The 21,938-nt window shown below is 37.1% G+C and overlaps 1 protein-coding gene across 3 annotated transcripts in view; it reads right to left on the reverse strand.

The window, feature by feature from the left end:
- Positions 1-8,118: 8,118 nt before the first annotated feature.
- mylka (myosin, light chain kinase a) overlaps positions 8,119-21,938 on the reverse strand; it is a 113,584-nt gene continuing 99,764 nt past the window's right edge. For all 3 annotated transcript variants that reach the window (XM_055214865.2, XM_055214864.2, XM_055214866.2), the window contains 8 exons: positions 19,179-19,382; positions 18,063-18,280; positions 17,475-17,598; positions 16,349-16,501; positions 15,250-15,373; positions 11,478-11,568; positions 11,008-11,133; positions 8,119-8,973 (listed from right to left, as the gene is read on the reverse strand). In XM_055214865.2, the coding sequence (XP_055070840.2) occupies positions 8,729-8,973; positions 11,008-11,133; positions 11,478-11,568; positions 15,250-15,373; positions 16,349-16,501; positions 17,475-17,598; positions 18,063-18,280; positions 19,179-19,382 (1,285 nt within the window). In that variant the 3' untranslated portion in view covers positions 8,119-8,728. The remainder of the gene's footprint in view (positions 8,974-11,007; positions 11,134-11,477; positions 11,569-15,249; positions 15,374-16,348; positions 16,502-17,474; positions 17,599-18,062; positions 18,281-19,178; positions 19,383-21,938) is intronic.

A 21,938-nucleotide genomic window follows, 5' to 3' on the forward strand; every position in this document is an offset into this window, starting at 1 on the left:
TAATTGCACAACATCTGATCACACTGTAAATGTTTGATATCACTGCATGACATCTGATCACATATGAAGGTTTAATGTAACTTTACAACAGGTAAAGCAAGACCACCCTGCAATAAATTAAGACACAGCTTTATCGGAGTCATCAGGAGCTGATCCCAAGTGTTTATCTGGAAGCTGTTGGTGTATGTACTGGTAAAGTGCTTGGTGACTGTGTAATGGATGCAATATCAACCCTGTGTAAAGCTGAACCAAAGATGGTTGTTTCTCAGTAGAGATTTGTACATTTGTGCCAGCTCAACACATTGAAGCAGTTTCTCGGACAGGGTTTACAGGATTAGGATTTAATTATATTAGGACATTTTAGTTTTTACAAACAAACCCTACAAAAAAACAAGACTGGTGCGCATCTTGTGACAAAACAATGGCACTTATATATGTTGAGGTATGTCAGTAAAAGGTGTTTTTAAATTATTGTAGCTCAAATATGCATTTTAGCCTGGGACCAGCATAAGCCCTGTCAGGGAAACTGCACCATTGTTTTCCCATATCAGATGTAGGTTGCTTCAGGTTGAGTTGTGATTTTAAAGTGTAGTTGTGGTCAGAGACGGATGGATCCTCCCATTGTGTTTCTGCATCACAGTTTAGGAACATGTTGATTGTATCATCCTCACAGTTGTCCACTGCATCACAACACATCAAAGCATCTGTGAAAACAATATAACCATAAACATTTTTATGTTATTATTTAAAATAAACTTGCATCATGAGAATTAATATATAAATGGCACCCATACTTAAACAGAACAGTGTGTAAGAGAGAGATGCATTAAATAGAGACAGTAACATTATACACACAACCTTTAACTTCAGTGTTAAATAATACGTTGTTTAATAGGTCATTATCAATATCTGAATGAGAAATGAACTGACATTCTAGCATCTGAAATCTCAGCAACTTGTAGGAATCACGTGGGCTACTGTAATAATGTAATGTACTATAATATCTCGTTGTACTATCGTAAATATAAAAATATAGGTGGACAATTAAAACCGTTCAAATAGTTGCATTTTATAAACTAACGTTACTGATCTTAAGTGTATTTGTAGAACGGACTTCACAAATCTAACTTTAGGCGAACGAGCACATAGCTTACCTGAAACTGGCCACCTTTTCAACACCCGGCGTGGTTTAAAGTTACCGGAACATCGTAGTCGAACCATTACTTGGGATAAGGGTGTTCCTCAGTTTGCTTAAAATTGGTAAGAAAGAAACATAAAGGCGCTCGAGTGAGCTTTTTAAGCTTAACGCGTCGCCTTCAGTCACTGCCTCAGCTGCTCATCGTCTATGCGGCCGGAAGAACGTTGACAAAATGAGCGAAATGGCGCCGCCCTTGTTATCGTGAAAAATAAGGTGAATAGCACCATCTAATGGAGCCACTGGTCCTAATGCTTACCTAACACTGTCTTCAAGTCTGTGATCATAACAGCATTTTATAAATGAATAAACCTAAAGTAATAATACGTTTCATAGTAATTGCAACATTCCAGCCATCATCATTCATTGTTGCCTTCTAGTCTCTAGAGCAGGGGTCCCCAACCTTTTTTTCACCACGGACCGGTTTCAGCTTTAAAAAAAATTTCGCGGACCGGATGGTTGGGGTCGCTGAGTTGCTGTTCAAACGTGCTGAAAATCCTCCTTTTCAAAATGTACGTTTTAAAGGGAAGTAAAGATAACAACCATGCATTAGGAAAATTAATAATTGCTTTATTTAGGCTATAGTATATTTTCTATTGTTTTTTACTTTCATTGTTTTTACTAGTTTGCCTGCCCATTTAGTCTTATTAATTAATGGAACCTAAACGAACTTGGCTTGCTGTTCTCGAAGGCAGCTCGAATTTTGGTCGGGCTCGAGACCCAATTCCAAGTAACAGAAGAGAAGAAAAATGCAGTGAAGGAGGAGAGATGCCAGAAAAATTGCGGCTGGGCGCAGAGGCACGGAGACTCACGTTTACCATGATTAATGATGATTGACAAGTTTAAGTTCCTTTCAAACCTACGTTAAAAGTGTAGCCGTTAAAATATTATTAGCCTAATAGTTTATTTTGATCATGGTGCTACAATCGATGGATAATTCTGAAGTTGTTTTAAAGAAGAATAAAATAATTACTTTTCAGTAATTTGCGCTGTCACACAGTTGAACGTCTCCGCGTATGTACATCATTGCGACGTACATTTGCAATTGATTCATAAAGTCATACCTCCGCAATTCTTTGATCGATTGTGTTTTAGAAGTACTGTATGCTCAAACTCTAATGACAGCAATGTGATCGCTGATGCGCTGGTAGAGAGAGAGAGGCGGAGAAAAAGAGAGAGAGCGCGGCTCTGTACAGAAGTGAAAATGATTGATGTTATTTGAAGTCGGCTCTTAAAGTACAAAATACCCGATTAAGCTATTACGTGGCTATTATAAAAATTTTTCGGGACGTTCTTGCGACCCGGTGGCAACTTGTCCACGACCCAGTACTGGGTCGCGACCCGGTGGTTGGGGACCTCTGCTCTAGAGTTCTAGCTCTACAAATGCTGTGTCCGACATCGTTTACTTCCATAGCTATAGTAGGGGAAAATCAGTAATGAAAGTATGTCCTAATTCATAGTATAGACCATTTTGCAAGATGTAAACAACACTGGCCCAAAAGCACTTCTGTTTCAGTTTTTTAACACTGAACAAAATATCCGTAGTATCTTAAATAATATAAGAACAAAATACAACAGAAAATGTATAACTGAATCAAAACGTAAAATAAATATGACTGAAAAACAACAGGTAGTGCTTCTGGACCTATTGGAAAACAGTTTGCAAAAGGTACATGGAAAAGTACTTCCGGCTAGTTTTTTAATTGTGCATTTGATGACCAATTATTAAAGCAGAGGTATATAATATTTTGTTATTATACTATTAATGAATTAGGCTACCTTTCCTGTTGTTTTTGCCATGGTATAGGTTTAGCCAGGTATAGTATAAATGTCATAATTTTGTTGTTAACTTATGACAGTATTGTGTAGGAAAGTGACATGCTGTGAGACTTTGATTTTGAGTTATTTAAAATGCAATTCCTGATTGTTCCTGCGGGGGGCAATAGTGTTCCATCAATATAATGATTTGTAAATCTACCAGCCCAAAATGTAATCTCACCACGTTACCAAAGAGTATAGAAGCACAAGAGGGGAAACTCAATAGAACGTTCCATTGCAACACCAGCACCCAGCAGCAGCCATACAAATTTGCCATTTTGGAATGAGAGCGACTCGGGAGTCAACTAGAAGTAATGACAATATCAGCTACTTTGTAGCCTACATTAAAAGATCAAATTCAAACTGAATGATGATAACACAGAATAACATACAATCAGACCAGTGATCATTAATCCCTTTTTACAGCTTATTGCCAAAAACGAATGAGAGTTTCCCCTCTTGTGCTTCTATAGCCTACTCTTTGACGTTATGATATTGAGATTGCTATACTAAGGAAGCGTATTGCATTCACTTGAGGAAAAAAATCTACTCTGTTTTTCTGAATTAACGAGTTAATTATATCAGAATTACGAGATAAATTTTCATGAATAAAAAGTTTTTTGCTCTGTTTTTCTGAATTAACGACTTAATTATCTCAAAATTATGAGATACATTTTTCTTGAAATAAAATGTATTTGCTCTGTTTTTCTGAATTAAAAAATTAATTAGTCGTCCGTATGATCATGTCTCACGTCTAAAGAGTAGCCTACTGGTGAATGCAGGAACTGCAGTGCAGTTGTCAAAACTCAGTGGCTGAATCCGAAACCGCATACTGCCATACTATATAGTAGGCAAAAAGCAGTAGGCGAACGAAAAGTATGTCCGAAACCTCAGTATACGTAAAAGGGTAGGCGAGAATTAGCGGGATTTTGGACTATTTCTCGCGAGATTCAGAGGCACGTGTACTTAAGTATTGTCCGAAACCGCCTACTTACTGAAAATGTAGTAAGGGAAACAGCACGAGAACAGATAGTACGTCCGAATCCTCAGTATCCATAAAATCAGTAGGCGAGAAATCCCCGGATGCCCTACTGAGTCCGCCCCGATTCTGAAGCGTGCATCGGATGGACACTTCTATCCCAGCTTTCCCATGATGCCACGGGAAAGCAAAGCAATCGACCAGAGACCAACCAATCGGGTGATTTTGATACGTTACACAGGACTGTTCCTCATAGGGTGGCCATTCGTGCCAGTTCCGCCGGACACGTCCCGAACATGTTTTCGGGTTCGTTCTCCGGGGGTCGCGTTGCTCGACCGCATACGTCATCGAGGTTCTCACATTTCAGTTAAAATACATTAGAAAATTAAGATTTATTTCTTTTAAGACATACAATCATTGTAGTTTCATTCTTACCTTGAAATGTAACGGTTGCTTTTCTGAAATTAAACCCGGAATATTAAACCTTGATGACGTATGCGGTCGACCAACGCGACTTCCGGAGAACGAACCCGAAAACATGTTCGGGACGTGTCCGGCGGAACTGGCACGAATGGCCACCCTAGTTCCTCAGCACCCTGACTTCACGCACAGACAGGGCTGGACTGGGACAAAAATTCGGCCCTGGCATTTTGGCCCAAACCGGCCCACACTACATATATTTACAAATACCACCCATCTTTGCACGCCTTTAAGCAATAGCAACTCCAATTCCATAAAAGCACTAAGCCCAATTAATAGCAGGTAGAAAAGAGTGAGAGTTGACACAACAAACACTTCTAGAACGTGTTATTTATTAATGCAGTAAAACTGTAGCCTATAATCCACATGAATCCTTAAACAAGCTTCATCCTTCAAACATTTGTAAACATTTTTGTTAGGTCCTAAAAACACTATTCACTACACACCGTAGCTTATAATAAATAATGAACACAACAAAAATATTCCTATCTGATTAACTGTCATATTATATGTTGATTACAGTTTTTCTGAATTGCTAAAACACTAAACCCCAATCTCTGAACCAAATTCATAGCGGCGTAAACACATTCGTCATGCACTCTTTTGGCTAAACTCTAAACAAACTTCTGAGTAAAACACACATTTTACACTGCAATGAACTTGTTTTATAAATGCTAAACACAGGCAGGCTGCTAAAGATGAACACAACTACAACTCAGTTGTCATCAAGCAAACACAACAACTCAAAATTGTACACGCTTTTTTCTAATGGTATTCTTTACCAATTGTGTGGATTGTAAACAGTCTGAGAGACAGATGAAGAGTACCATATGATGAAGAACAGGACACCAGAGATGGTGCAATTGGCAAAATTTGCCATTGAATTGCTGACTTTTAACAAAATACAAGTGCTGCTTACAGTAATATTAAAAACTGATTATTACTTGCAGTACTTACAGGAAAGTATTCACTACTACATTCACTGAACTAAACTTGTGTGATTACAGTAATAGAGCTTTTTAACATTATCTGTCAATTGTGTTGTTATATACAATAAACATATATTTTGTCTGTAAGCAGATGTCCTGGATTGTTTGATTTTGCTTGAAGAGAAATGACACGTTTTGAAACAGACAATCAACGAAAAATCTACGAATCAGATACACTCTCGTAGTCACTAACACAGTCTCACCCCATGTCGTCAATATTTGACGACACTTGACCATTCGTCAATATGTGACGCGGAGGGTATACCTTTCGCGTCAGTTTTTGACGAACTGGGGACTTCAATACTATTACGTCCGTTGCATTCTCTTCTCCTATTTTCTTACCATTTTCGCGTCGGTTTAGGGTTAGATTACGCAAAATTAAACAGTGTACGCGAAATTAAACAGTTGTCACCTGGCGTTGGGGTTAGAAACAGTTGTCACCTGGCGTTGGGGTTAGAGTTAGGTTTGGGTAGGGATGTCATAATCTAACCCTAAACCGACGCGAAAACTGCAAGAAAATAGGAGAAGAGAATGCAACGGACGCAACAGTACCGAAGTCCCCAGTTCGTCTGGGTTGTAGTCACAGAGCAAAGAGTGCAATTATTTTGTTGCAGCTTTATCACCATAATTGTGTGTTTTTGACTTGGTTTTATCAAGGGGTATCTATCTAAACTTGTGTTTTAAAAGCAGTTCTGCTTACCGCAACTCACTTCTCCCTCGTCTCTCTCTCCCTCTCCTCACTGACATTTTGTGTGCTGGTGCTGCCAGTGCCACGCGCCACCATCATCATCATCATCACCAGCGACACGAGTTGAAGAAAACAGTTGTGTTATTTTCCAGCGTCTGCCTGAAGAGTCTGTTTCTTTTTGTCGCGCAGTTTTTCTGCACCTCCCTTGAGTTTTTTCTCCATCTCTCTCTCTCTATTTTGACACGTGAACTGACCGACGTTGCACGCTCGCTTGCACAGAGACCAAAGCGGTGATTGGGCCAGCTTTATGTCATTAAAAAAATAACCAATTGGCTGCTGCTTAAATGTGAGTGGGCCGGTCTATTTAGGGTAAAAAAGGACGATGACTGGGCTGGTCCGTCATTGGGCCAGCTTAATGTCGTTTAAAAAAAATAACCAATGGGCTGCTGCTTAAATGTCAGTGGGCCGGTCTGTCTAGGAAAAAAAAAGACGCTAACTGGGCTGCTCAAACAAAAATAGTATGAGATGGATCGGCCCAAAAAGTACGTCGGCCCACCGGGAAACTGCCCGGTCTGCCAGATGGCCAGTCCGCCCCTGCGCACAGACCGGCCAGGATTTACCACAAAGTGCTCAGCTGATTCATGAAAATAAAGCTGTAGAATTATCACAGCTGTGTTGAGATGGCAGTAAATATGTGATGGTTTGTTAGAAAAATACAATTTAATAAAGTTTTGTTTCATATGGGATTCACTTCAATACGTTTTCATTTATTGTGATCGTTTTCACAGCTGTCATCTGACAATAGATATTAAATTACAATCTGCTTGTTTTACTTATTTTGTCCCCTACAAAATAATGTGTAATATATCTTTAACACTGTTACAGATCAAGTTACTGATGCAATCAGGTGTTAGTGCACCTGTCCCTCATACACACGCATACGTTTTCATATCTGTTAATAGGTTTGTTTGAGTTTATGCACCGCTGTAAGAACCAACAGCTGGATGACATCAAAGTAGCCTACCGTGAGAGCGATTCCAGAAATCATACGGAGAAGTCTGATTTCGAGTTGCTCTCGCGGTATTGTGATGTCAATCTCCTGTCGGTTCTTGTGGTTCCGCATGAAGTCGAACAAGTCTACTACATCATGTCACATGATAACGTCAACATGGCGAATGCTGTACATACTTAACGCGAACGTACATACTGCCTTAGCGCACGTTAAGTAGGTACCCAATGAAATTTAGTACCTATACAGTAAGTATGCGATTTCGGATTCAGCCAGTAATTCTATTGTGTTAGACAAAATTTGTGTGTGTTATCTGCAGTAAAGACCCGATTTCTGTCATGGCATTAAGGTTAGGCTTGTTCACAAATAAAAAAAATGGCACACATTTCGGATTAATGAGAAATTAACATATTTCCTCAATTAGGATTTTTTAGGATTTTTAGTATGTTGTTCTAGACCCCTCATAGAAATGATCTTTGCTGAAAAAAAATATTTTACAATTACTTCTATTTTTTGGCTCCAAAATGAGTTAGTTTGCCTGTATTAATATTCGATTAGTGTATAGCTTATTTGCATATTACATTTAATTTTCAAAGCAACAACAAAAAAAACTTTTCAAGGGTACTTTCATTGTGTAAAGTTTCATTTTGATAGGAATACAAGAAAAAAAAACAGCCCCATTGGGGTGTACTGTTGCCTGGCCTTATTGGCACACATTTCGGATTGATAAAAAATTAACATATTTTCTCAACTAGGATTTCTTAGTTGTTCTGGACACCTCATAGAAATGATCTATGCTGAAAAAAATCCTTTACAACTAGTCTGTCGTAAAATGCTATTTTGCCTGGATTATAATACATCCCCCCTTCTTCATCTACATCTGGGTTCGATTCATTCCTCTACAATCATGACACTTTAACACAACAAGAAATGTGACTGAGCACAAGACACAAATAAGAACTTTTTTTGTGATAAAAAATTTATTCTTTAAAAGTGAATAACAACATATGTAGTGTTCTCATTGCAATGTAATCTCCAATTCTACAAACTGGTACATACTGTATGTAAAAAAATATTAAAGAAATCATTTTTATATGGACATTTCTAATACAATAAACAAATTCAAAGATCTGATAAGTGCTGTTGTTACTGTGTGTCAGGGGCAAAAACATGGACAATGCATTGAAACAACAACACACAACCATACCTAGGATTACAGTGTTTAAATAAGACTTATTTTAAACAGTCTCACACGATCACACAAACACACATGTGAGTTTAGTTTTGTTTGGATGAAAAACTTTGTTGTAAAGTAAAATAAAGTATCCAAGAAAATGTGCATACTGTAAGATTAGGATCATGTGATAAACTGATTTGACATCTGTCCTTGTTGTATTCAAACAAACAAACAAACAAACATAAAAAATTACAATATGCGCAATAAAAGAGATGTGGCAAAAGGTTAAATGAGGTCTTCATCATCCTCATTATAATTCTCATCATCCAAAAGACAGCGAGAATAACCAGATAAATGAGAGAAACAAACACAGATCTTTTTTCCAAGTACAACTTATTCTTCCTCCTCCTCCTCCTCCTCCTCTTCTCCTCCCATCACCTCTACGATGAGTTCAGCTGTGCAGGTTGCCTCTCCGACGCTGTTCATGGCCTTGCAGGTGTATTTTGCGTCATCATCGCCACTGACCTCAGAAATGATCAGACTGCAATTTCCATCTTCATCATAATCAATCTGAAAATGACGTGTCTCTTTAATCGGCTGTTCGTCCTTATACCACACCACCTCAGGGTCAGGGTAACCTGATCAGGGTCAGTAAACAATTAAATAAATACATTAAAACCACCTAAAACTGAAGCCAATATATACATACCAAAAGACCTTAGTTGTGTCCCAAATTATGTACTATGCACTACGTCCTCAGCCAACTAGTGTATACATTTTATGATGGTTAACGCTTTACCCTTTTTTTAAAGGGGACAGAGAATGAAAAACCATTTTTACCTTGTCTTTGTTGAATAATGGTAGTCTACCCACATTCACAAACATACAAAAAGTGCTAAACATCTCAGTCTCATAGAAATTCCTCTTTTAGACATGTCAGGCAGAAAACAGCCCAATCTGAAAAACTGATGCTTATGACATCACAGGCATCTAACTGCCCTTCCACTTTAAAATAATTGGCTACATTTTTTGAGTGGCAGCAAAGTCAGCCAATCAGTAAAGAGATTGCAAGTTAAGCCAGTAGGGGGAGCCAAAAGGTGCAAAACCACTTGTTTAAAATCCCCCACCCTAATAGAGCTATCTGAGAAAGGTTTTTATGAAGCTTCTAAGGCATTACAGACCCAAACAAAAAAAAATTTTGTCTATGTCACATCACAGAACAAGGATAAATACCCCGTTCAATCATTATATGTCACCTTTAAACACTCAACAATACAAGTCAAAGAGAATCAATTTGGTCTTTGTACTTTTGTCAGCATTATCTGTTTTGTCCAACAATATCTCAGTCACCATCAGACTAAAGTGTAATCTTCTCCGCAGGTGAACTTTGCTCACACAGCATCTGATAAAACTGCAGCGAAAAGAGTCCAAGTACTTAAAGTGTGCTTCTTTTTTGGAACTCTCAATGTGAACACACTTCCAAAACTATTCATGCTACAAGATGATATATAGTGCATATAGTCTGTATGCAATTTTGGAGGCACATCTTATTTGCTTAGGTGAATGATATTTTTTGCAAATAAGAGTAATAGAAAGCTACATTGTAATTTCAATGCCATATGTACAAATTGAAGCATGATTGTAAAGTAGGAAATCAAAGGCATTGCAAATATTTTTGTTTTGGATTGAAATGTTGATAAAGCGTGCCTTGGAGCTTAATTCTTCAATGACATTTCAAATTTCACGTTTTTATACAGCATATTTCAAAACAGCACATGAGCTGACCAAAATGTTGTACAATGATGAGTAAAAAAATTAAGAGAATATAGGGATAAATAAATACAAATATAAATAATAATTAATAAAAAGTAATAATAAAATAATGAGAAGAAACAGATGCAAGGCAGTAAATGTAATAACAGTAAATTATCCATAAATACATGTAATTAATGTTAACATCTTAACCGAACCCTAACCCTATAATAAACACGTTTATAATCATTATTTCTCAGTACGTTAAAAAATATAATTACACTGTAACAAAGACCGCATATTTTAAGGTTGAACGTTTTTTTCTAAGATTACTTAAAGGGACACAAGGCAGCATTTCTATGTTAATAAATCATCTTCGTAAGTCGGTATATGGTTAAATGACTCATTACCGGACGAATGAAGTCTCTCTCGTCCGCCCCTACCGTCTGTAGGAAGAATACCCCACTTGCAACTTTGCTGTATCCGACCCGGTGTCCTTCAGTCTCGCAAAGTCTCAGATATCGCGCGAAGCAGTATCACTTTACAGCAAACAACACAGAGGCAGGCGAGCTAAACACGGCTAGCGATTGTTGCAAATGGCAGAGCCGGGGAAGAAGCATCGAAAACCCTTGACGGAAGGGAAACCTAACTGGGTTGGAAATAAGCTGATAAACTTGGTTCCAAGGGGGGAGGGACAACAGTTCGTTTTTACGACAGTGTGTTTGAAAGCATTTACTTTCAGACACTAGGGGGAGCTCGTAGAGAAATATTACGCAGACTTGCCTGGTTTCCCTTTAAAAATATTATCATATTTTTGTTATATTTAAACCTGTAATTACAACTCTAAACCTAACCAGTTTTAATGTACTGAATTTATTTAAGTGACACTTTTACTCGTATTACTGTAGCTGTAAAATTACCCTCAATTTTGCAGTCGAATCGTGCAGCACTGCCTTCCACCACCTCAACGTCTTTAATAACAGTGTTGAATGTAGGTTTCATTAGGACTTTCTCCTCTGATTCAACAGGAAACTGTCTATCATCCACTACAACAGACAACCAAAAAAAAAAAAGATGTAGATGAATACATTAACACAGAGTACATATTAACTAAAAACGTAGTAAAGTCTCTGGGTTTCCTGCTTTCTCACTACCAATAGTGATACCTTATCCTTTGGCATACTGTATTCCTTGGAAAGTGTTTACCCAAAACAATACTGTCAATATTTCCTTACAGACAGACAAAAAACTCACTTGGACTAAAAACCTCAGTTCTTATTAAAAGAGCATCATCAACATTCTTCATTTCTGAATAAAGTCATGTGAGTTTAAATGTCATGAGATTGAAAGATGACATGATGAACTGTCCCATAAGTTGTGGCTTTACTACCTTCAGTGGGAGAGCCCTTTTTGGCATGAACACCCGCCATCAGTGCCATGTTAGACAGTCGACCAATGGCCCGTACCGCATGCCCAGTTTTCTGAGATAACAATACATTTAGTTTGTCAGTACAGCACACTACATACAGTAATACACAATCTGAAACACAGTGGAACAGAACCACACAAAGAGACATCGGAAGAAGATCATGCTACAGTATAATTGCAATGATGTTTTTTTTTTCTAAGGAGCCAACCAGATTTTCAGCCATCATTAATTTAGGCTAGCATTATATAAGCACCATAGCATTATACACCATACACCATAATATACAAGTATTCATATCAATATTACATCAAAACAATGCAATTAAGTCATAACATAAAAAATGCTTTAATCATTATGCAACTAATACAATAATTAATAAAGGTAAAGCTTTTTCAGTTTTTACAATAGTTTTATCAGTCTGTTAACAGTCTATAAACATTCAGAAATTGAGAATAAGGCAGCCAAATGTACAACTGTACAATGAAGATATAATGGTACTGTATAATATATTATTAAATAAAGGTAATAAATATATCAATTCAAGAAAAGTGTGTTGTAGAAGGCTACTCATGTTAAAAGTAACGCGTTACTGTAATCCGATTATTAATTGCAAAAACAGTAATTAGATTACTGTTACTTCCCCCCGTAAGCAGGCTGCGTTACTGCATTATTTAACCTTGATTTTGTTTCGTGAGACTGTCTCGTGTCGTGACGCGAGTCGAGTGACAATGACGTTATGAGCGCCGCACCGTCAGTCAGTGTAGTGTTGAACATTTAGAGACAACATGGAGCGCAGAAGAGAACAAGACCATGCAGCATTTAATGCTTGGAAGTGCCGAGATTACTTTGAGTTTAACCCAGTTAAAGGTGACAAAAACATCAGCGTCCGCTGTACACTCTGCATGGGAATAAAACTTTTATCTACAGCAACAAATTCCACCTCAAATCTGAGCAAACACCTAGCAAGCCGGCACAGGAATGTGAAACTTACTGAAAAAAAACCCTGAACCCCCAGCTGACATGACCGCTGCGGCTCCATCTCATACATATGTTATTCATATGTTATTCACACATCTGAAACAGACTGGATTCGACTCGCGGTCGTTATATTAACACCAAGGTAAGAAGTCGTTTATATTTTGCATATTGTCATCTGGACTTCTGTCACAAAATACTACATTTATGATGCTAGAGCATCTGTATCTCAGAACAGAGACCATACACTGATGCTAAACCCGTAGACCTTTTAAACGATGTATAGTAATGTTAATATTATTAATGTTTGTAGACAGTAGGCTATATAGATATTGTTAGCAGCGTTAAAAAAAGGACGTCATCACGCTCACGAATTAGTGCGCGTCGAGCGGTGAAAACAGAAAATGTTTCATTTGATTAAATTTTAGATGATGGAATATGCAGAAAGAATAGAATTAGGCAGAAAGGTCTTGGCCCGGTTGCATAAAGCACCTTAAGTTTTTCCCTTAAGTATGACACTTAAAGTGTATGTTGCAGGTTAACCACCACTGTCGATTAATGGGTACATAAATCACTCAAGATATGTGTATAATTTTTAAAATGTCTCAAAAATGGTCTTAAAGACCACTTTTTTACCTTTTTGGGTATTTCCAGAGCCATAGAGATAGATGAGACATTTATTGCTGTTTAATACTTACGTATATAATTTGGAAATCATATATACATCGTAGGAAATATATAATGTGTTATACTACAAAGTTACCTTGCTAATTATTATTTATGATATATGTGGAGATAAATAAAACTTCGCAAATCTGCTGATTTGATCCATTCATGTCCTGACCACCAGGCTAGAGATTTTTAAACATCCTTAATCCACACTTACTAGTCTATCAAATAATATCTCAAATATATTGTTTTGTGAAATAAAAGAATGCTTTGTTATATTGTTTATGTGATTATAACGAATCACACGATCATTTTATGCAGCAGCAGTCAGCAGCTGCAGCATACTCGGATCCGACCGCATACATACTGTAATAAACAGGCGTTCGGCGGCTTTTTACATCACGACAGGCTAAGCCATTTGAGGAGGAACCGCTCATTGATCACCGTATTTTTATAAATCCTGTACATGTTTGGACCTGCCGAACAGGTTGAGCACTTTTATATACTTTATTGAGCAGAGAGGCTGCCTGCACAGTTTGACCAGCGGGCTGCCAGACTGTGTTGCTAATATAACTCGAAATGTATAGCTATTATCAGGTCGGCCCACCAGGAAAGTCCCGACTCTCTCGATTGCCATTCCGCTACTGGCTGTAAGAAAGTGAGTGCGTTTGGGTCGCTGGTCCCCGCGAACAGACGTGACGTGCTTCACTCACCTTCCAGGATTAGAGACATGCTGCCAAAACCGTTTGTGCTGAAGATCGCATAAAGTTACACCCATTTCAGGCAGGATCATGGACCCCCTCAAGCCAGCATGCACGAGTATGTTAATTGTTTGTTTACTTTCTACACGAAGATATGCTAACGTTATGCTATCTGGCTGTCTGCCTATCTCTCTATGCTAGCCTATCCATCTGTCTGTCTGTCTGTCTGTCTGTCCGTCCGTCCGTCCGTCCATCCATCCATCCATCCATCCATCCATCATCTGCGCTATCAGAACTGTACTTTACTCGTCTTTCTATAGTCATTCTCAATGCTCTCAAGGCGGCTTTGGTCAATTCTCTCCCCAGCGTGACGTCATACAGTGCGTTGTGAGGGAAAGGAGAATCATTGCAAATTGCTGTACTTTTTCATACTTTTTCGGGTTTTGTGATACCCAACAACATAAAATACAATGGATAACAGTTTAATTGTTTATTATCAACAAGCAAATTGCACAAATTCGGTGAAAAATTTTACCTGCAAAACGCCCTTTAAGGGATAAATTTCCCTTACCTACAGTAAGAGAATAATTTAAGGGTGTTGCATACAGTATAATCCCTTAAATGGTTCTCTTAGGTAAGGATAATCGTTAAATGTTTCATGACAGGGACCCAGGTTTGTTGTTATAACTTAAGTTTTTTTGCAACACCCTTAAGTTTAAATTAAACATAAGGGTGAACTTAAGGGAAAATTACACTTAGGGTGCTTTATGCAACCGGGCCCTGTTGCTTTATACTGTAGCATATTCAGGTCGTGCATCATGTTTTTGAAAAGTAATTAGTAAAGTAACTAGAAAAGTAAATTATTACTTTTGAAAATAAGTAATCAGTAAAGTAACGAGATTACTTTCTTAGGGAAGTAATCAGTAACTAATTACTATTTCCAAGTAACTTGACCAACACTGATCACTGACTGAATAAGGACACTCTCTCAGATCAGATTAAATCATTTTATTAAAGGGGGAAGAATGTTATATTGTATATATTTTATTATTATATTGTATATATGTTATAATGTTATGTAATATTTAGAAAACTTTTTTCACCAAATTTCAATTTTCTGTGGTTTTTATAAAAAAAAATTAGGCATATAACTAATAAATACTTAATATTATTAACAGAATGGGGGCCAGTATATTATAACTGGATTTTGTGGGGCAGTGAGGGCCCTATAATTGTCACAACCTTTCACCCCATTAGCGACTGCCCTGCTGGTTTTTCCTCAGACGCAAACAAATGTAACTTATGAAAACTTCAATATAGAGAGTGTATCCTGAAAAGCTGTTGTTGCCAAATGTATTAACTGTGCATATACCAATAGGCATCCTGACCTGCCATTTTCTTCTCAGGATATACTTCTTCATCCTTTCCTTAGAAAGCTTCTTGGCCTCCATATTATTTGTATCCTGCTTGAGCCATGGGTGCTGAAAACACTGATCACAGGTCAGACGAGCCCTGTAGAAAAGCAACATTTAGAATTCGATGTGTAGACCTTTCCTTGTTTTACTTTGATATGATATATGTCAATATATTATATCATATCATATTTGATACATTGTAAAAAAAAATCCATAGAAATTACAGTGTTACTTGCAGTTGGTTGCCGGTAACTTACAGTAGATTTAAATGTATGTTATTTACTGGCAACATTTTGTTCAAAGTTAAATTAAACATTTACAATTGTAATGTCTTTACAAACTAAAATAACTGGCTCATGCAAAGCATTCTGGGAACCAGAAATCCTCATCAACCTTTTTCTGTTTTTTGCTTCAGATTTTGTTTCTTTTCTTTTGTTATTTTCCAATAATTCAACGGCCCGTCGTCAATTATTCCATACATACAGTATGTATTTAACATTAGTATGTGTTGCTAAGAACTTAATTTGGACAACTTTAAAGGCTATTTTCTCACCATTTGATTCCAGATTTTCAAATAGTTATATCAATAGTTGTACATCAATGGAAAGCTTATTTATTCAGTTTCGAAAAATTGACCCTTATGACTAGTTTTGTGGTCCAGGGTCACATATTTAATTATTTATAACTGTGTCAAGTATTTAGTGCACCGTCCTCTTAGACTTGAGCAAAAGCAAAAACCTGCAGGCTCTCTTAAACCTAAATAAAACTAAATCCTAATTTTTAATCTAACGACTTCAGGACTTTAGAGACAATTTTCACACTAAATACTGATTTAAATACAGCTAAAACTTTTTTTGTGTGATTTCAAAGTAAAATCATCCTATACAAAACAACATTCTGTCAAAATATAATTTTGATATATTTAATATTGACTGAGTAAGGTCATGTCAAAGATTAAAATCAAACTTTCATGCTCTTAATCTCATCATTAGATTTCAAAGACAGGGTCACATTTTAAATACTCATTTTGTACAGTAAATGTGCAGCGTTAGCTGTGAAGCTCAAGATTCACCTCATGTCTTTCTTGAGCAGGTTACTGATAAAGTTTTTGGCTTCGTCTGAGATCTCATCAAACGCTTCATCTTCAAAATCCCAAGTCGCTGAGGTCACATTAGACAGCGTCTCATTATCGTTGTCTCCCATGAACGGTGACAAACCACTAACACTATAGAGAAAGAGACCATGGCAGAAAATATAAGTAGGCCTCAAATTAACATTAAAGGGAGATTAGAGTGAGGTAAAAACAAAATAACCAATGGATATCTATTGAAGAACACACAGATGTCTCAATACATACAGACTTTACCTTGAAACCTCAAACCTCGTGTACACATGACAATGCTGTCAAAAGATCCACATTACACAATTCCATGATAATAACTAAAAATACTGTATTATGCATGACATGCCAGTAGATGGCGATGTTACTTTGTAAAGAAACTACATGCCTGTGCACATACGCATTCTTTTACAGAGCAATGAATACCATCAATCAACATGTTAAAAGCATCAAGCAGGTTTGTTTAGGCGGACAATGAGAAAGGTTTCTTACTACATGTGACTTTAAACTAGCATTAATTGGAGAAGTGTTAAAGGTGCTCTAAGCGAATTGACGCGTTTTAGACCATAAAACATTTTTTGTTACATACAGCAAACATCTCCTTACTATCTGCTTGCTGCCTGTCTGCTGATCAAACTGTAAAAAAACGCGATCTCTGTAGACAGCTCAGGCTCGACAAACGGCAATATCAACAAGTGGCCAAACCTACAAACAGAAACAATAAAAGTGTTCCAGCCAATAAACGACAAGAAGGATTTGGGGGTGGGGGTTGGGCGTGTTCATGAAAGCACGGACGGGAGAGGGAGGGGGAGGCGTTAGCTACGCTTCGTTTGTTTGATTACAGTTTAAACATCAACAGGAAGTGACGTCGCACATTATTCGCTTAGAGAGCCTTTAATAAAACCAGTATCTTGAGCAGTTGTTGTTATACCCACGCATGTCTATAGACTGATTTAACATATGCACATAACGTCACTGTTATCACAGATTTGAATTTACGGTATGTAGTTTACATGGAGACAACAAGGCATTGGTATTAAAAACTTCATTGTATAATTTGAAATGGCTGAATACTTACAGTATGTAACAGATTACTCCAATACTCCACATGTCTGTAGCATAACCGATGGCTTCATAATTGATCACCTCTGGAGCCACAAACTCTGGCGTCCCAAACAAAACTTTCAGAGATCCGGCAGTCTCTATAGTCATAGTGACACATTCATGAACTCTCATATAAAACAGGATATTGGAAATACATGACTCAATGTTAAGACTATATCCAATTCAAAACATGAAAATTATATACTAATTATACAAAGATTATCACGCCAAAAGAGAATACATACTTTAATAATAATCAATTGCATTTATATTTTTAATGCTAAAATGACATGGTCCTACCGCATAGTTTAGGTGTCTTTAAATACAGTCTACTTACATAAGAAAAAGACATTTTATACACATTGCACACAAATGTTCTGGGTAAGTTTAGGATTACAGTCAAGAGTGTATAAACATTCAGATGTAGTAACAATTTACCAACATGTATTTACACAATATATGCATTGTATAATTATTTACTTATATAAATAGATTGTATGTGAAGACACCTGATATAAAGTAGGATTTTACATTTATATACAGTTGTATGGTTTTTACTGACCCAGCCTGCGTGCCAGTCCAAAGTCAATGAGTTTGATTTTGCTGCCAGTTTTATTGACACACATAATGTTTTCAGGTTTGAGGTCCAGGTGGACAATGCCTTTCTTATGGATGAAATTTACCCCATCCACTATCTGGAGCATGTATTTGATCACCTCTCTCTCTGATAGCTCAAAATCTTCATCTATAATCCGCTCAAAGAGTTCCCCTCCAAAGATCCTGAAAAATACATCACACAAATCTCACACAATCTTGTTTTTGGCAGTCATGGCACAGAACCGTCAGTTGTGATTGGACAGTTGTGGTTATCAGATCAGAATATAGGCAAAAATCTGTCAATCACATTTACACAAGCAGCTTCTGAAACTTTCATCTGTTATAAAGGTATTCAGATCAGGTTCACATACAAAAATTTCGGACTACAATATGCAATGATCTTCAGTTTGCAAACTTAGTGGTAAACATATTGACAGTATCTGTAAATGTTATACAAGTAATATGTGTATTAAAAGACAAATACTGAAATTCTTAGCAAACTCATTTCTGGCAGTATGTTGACGGGACAGCTAACACATTCGTTTTATATTAAGAGAAAAAAAATAAACCAGGGATCAAAAATATCTTTCTTAATAAATAAAGAATGCATCTGAGCCTGAAGCTGCAAAGTATGTTGTTTCAAAATATCTACGAAAGTACAAATGGTGATTGTTCACGCAACACTCTTTGAAAAAAAAATGTGTAAAAATGCATTTACTGTTAAAAATTATTCTAGAAATAAAGAGTTTTGTTGCAAAACGAGATAACCACCGTTTTTTTAATTGTTCAGAAATCTCGTTTTTTGGTTGTGCATTCCAATTAATATCAATTCAACTGCAGTTGGTTTGTTTTGATTTAAACCTTCATAACTTAAAAAATACAGCTAAGTAGCACCATAAAACTAAATAATAACATGATAACATAATAATAAACATGTTTTGACAAAAATGTAAAAAAAATAGATTTATCTCGTTTTGCAACGAAACTCTTCAAATGTACTTGTAAGAAAAAACTAAATTAAAAGGAACTACAAATAGCACTAAATATAAGTTCATAAAAACAAAAACAATCATATACTTACATTTCCAATACCATAACAATGTCTGTCTTTGCCTCGAAAGCATCAACACACTGTACAAGTTTTGGGTGATGAAGATCATTCATTATTGCGATTTCCTGACGGACGTTTTCTTTATCTTTTGCTGAATACGCTTTAATGAACTTCCCAGCCCAGATTTTTTTTGTAGATTTCTCTATTAGTTTAAAAACCGTCCCAAATTTTCCTCTGAAACAAAACAAACACAAGATCCAGCTGTTCAAAAGACATTAGCTTGTTGGAAATAAAAGCCAAGTCATATCGCCAAACTGGTAATGATGGATGAGCTCAAAATATTTACTTAAAATCATCAATATTTCAAAAAGACTGTTTCTCAAATGCTGGGTTTCATGTCTTAAAGACAGAAATCTATTTCCATTTTTACAAATGCGTGATTTAAATATTATTATTATTATTATTATTATAGAGCAAATTTGCTGTTTGGAAAGCATTAAAGGCACAATATGTAATTTCAGTGGTCACTAAACAACAACAGCTGCCACACAAGCAGTCTCACCTTTGATGTTGATAAAACAATCTGTCAGGACTCACAAATCATGCTCATGGATGATGTAATTTTTTTATAACTATAACATTATAATGTAAGCATACAGTGTTGCTTGTTAGAAGCCACAACAAAGCGACGGCTAGACACTTCGGGTGCTACTTTTGGATACTGCCCTGTGCAGCTTGATCGGCATATGACCTCAAAATATCACAAGAGCAACGCTACAGTACTGCTTTTGAATTGCTTTCGTAATATTTTGGCAGTACCACATGAAGTCAAACACACGTATGGTTTCTAAGTCAGCAAAAGCAGAAACCGATGATAGCCCAGACATAGTCTCGCGTAGCCAGACCTTCAATACTGAAGGTCTGGTGTTTTTCGCTGCTTTTTCTGGACAAAGCCCGCCCACAAGCTGTTTGACCGACATGTCAAACAACCAATCACAGTTTGTTTCATCTAGCGTCACGTTTCGGACTCCCCACAATAACGAGCCGGCTGGCAACAAGTCAGTTATTGAAATAACAAGCCGCAACCAAATAGTATCTAAATAAACAACATTACTCACCATAGGACAACGTTGAGCACTTCATCAACAGCTACACCAATGAGACGATCCTGTTAAACGTCTGTTTGAAGCATATCTCTCCACTTTTTAACACATACAAGCAATTCAGGAGAACCAAACTTTTAAACTCCACTAACTGCCTTAAAGAAAACTCTTGGACATCTTTTAGAGAGTCGATGCCGTGAACTTTGCATATTTTTGAGAATCCAATGTTGAGCTGATCATGATAACTGCTCATTCTTATCCACGTGAACACGACTGATTCTCTTCCTCAATGGAACGTCAGAGCTTTGTTTTCCAGGGACTGAAACTAATCGCGACACTCGCGTCTCCTGGAAATCCGTTTTTTTCCAACCAATCAAAGACGACTTTAACATTTTCACAGGGTTTCCAGAAAAGTGTACGAAAAACATCAGACGTTCAGCCAGCAGTTTGTGGGCGTGACGTCTGAGGCTGAGACTAGCCCAGACATGACAAGCAACCAGAGGTGGGTAGTAACGAATTACATTTACTTCGTTACATTTACTTGAGTACATTTTTTGGGTAACTAGTACTTTTAGAGTAAATTTAAGGATGGGTACATTTTACTCTTACTCAAGTACATTTCTAATGAAAAAACTGTACGTTTACTTCGCTACATTCGGTGGCGTTACTACGCTACTTTCAAATGGTAATAATTAATGAATATATTTTATTTTTTAAGTTTATATGGCTTGCTCGAAAGTCTCGCGAGACGTTAGAGAGGCTGCGTGCGTTGCGAGGGGTGGCTACGTTATCACCCTTTAGCGCGCGTAGATGAAACATAGATGAAAGGAGATGACTGAAGCGGAGGATGACCTATGCAAGCTATCGGAGGCAGATCACGCGTGGCCTCAAGTTTGGTCTATGTTTACACTACAAAAGGTAAAAAATAATAGTTTCATAATGCAATGTATGCTTTGTGCACCAAAACGAACTGACATCTCAGCGTACAGGAATTCAAGCTCCAAACTGAAACAACACGGCGGTACGTGTCACTTTGTGCAGTGCCTTATTATAATATAATTTCATGCACTGTTTTTGTCATATGCGCTCTTGTGCAAGCAATGAAAATTACTCTAACCTTACAAACAACCAGAGATGTATAGTAACGAAGTAGAACTACTTCACTACTGTACTTAAGTACTAAAAGACAGTATCTGTACTTTACTGAAGTATTATTTTTTTCTCCTACTTCCACTTTTACTTCAGTACATATTTTCGATGAGTTTAATACTTTTACTCCGATACATTTTTTATGTGCTGCATAGTTACTCGTTACACGCAAATGTTACGAATCATTCCAAACCCACATTATCACTGCCGGAGCGGTGATAAACATTAAACACACACACGGTGGTCTAAACCAATCGGAGATAGTGAAGGGCGGACCCCTCCCTCCCTCTTACTCACAAATATGAGCCGGGGTTGTGGACAAATGTGAAGCGAAGAGAGAACCAAAGTGCGCGAGAGACCGAGAGAGAGATGGAGAGAGAGAATGCGCAAGAAAGGGCGAGTGTGCGCGAAAGAAGGAAACCTAAATTCATTGAAACACCTTGTACCTTTACCTATTACCATTATATCGACTAATATTTCATTAATTCTGAATTCTCTATCACCAGATCAGTTAATTAATAATGTCCTTGTACTCCTG

Source organism: Misgurnus anguillicaudatus, chromosome 17, assembly GCF_027580225.2.
Source record: "Misgurnus anguillicaudatus chromosome 17, ASM2758022v2, whole genome shotgun sequence".
NCBI lineage: Eukaryota > Metazoa > Chordata > Actinopteri > Cypriniformes > Cobitidae > Misgurnus > Misgurnus anguillicaudatus.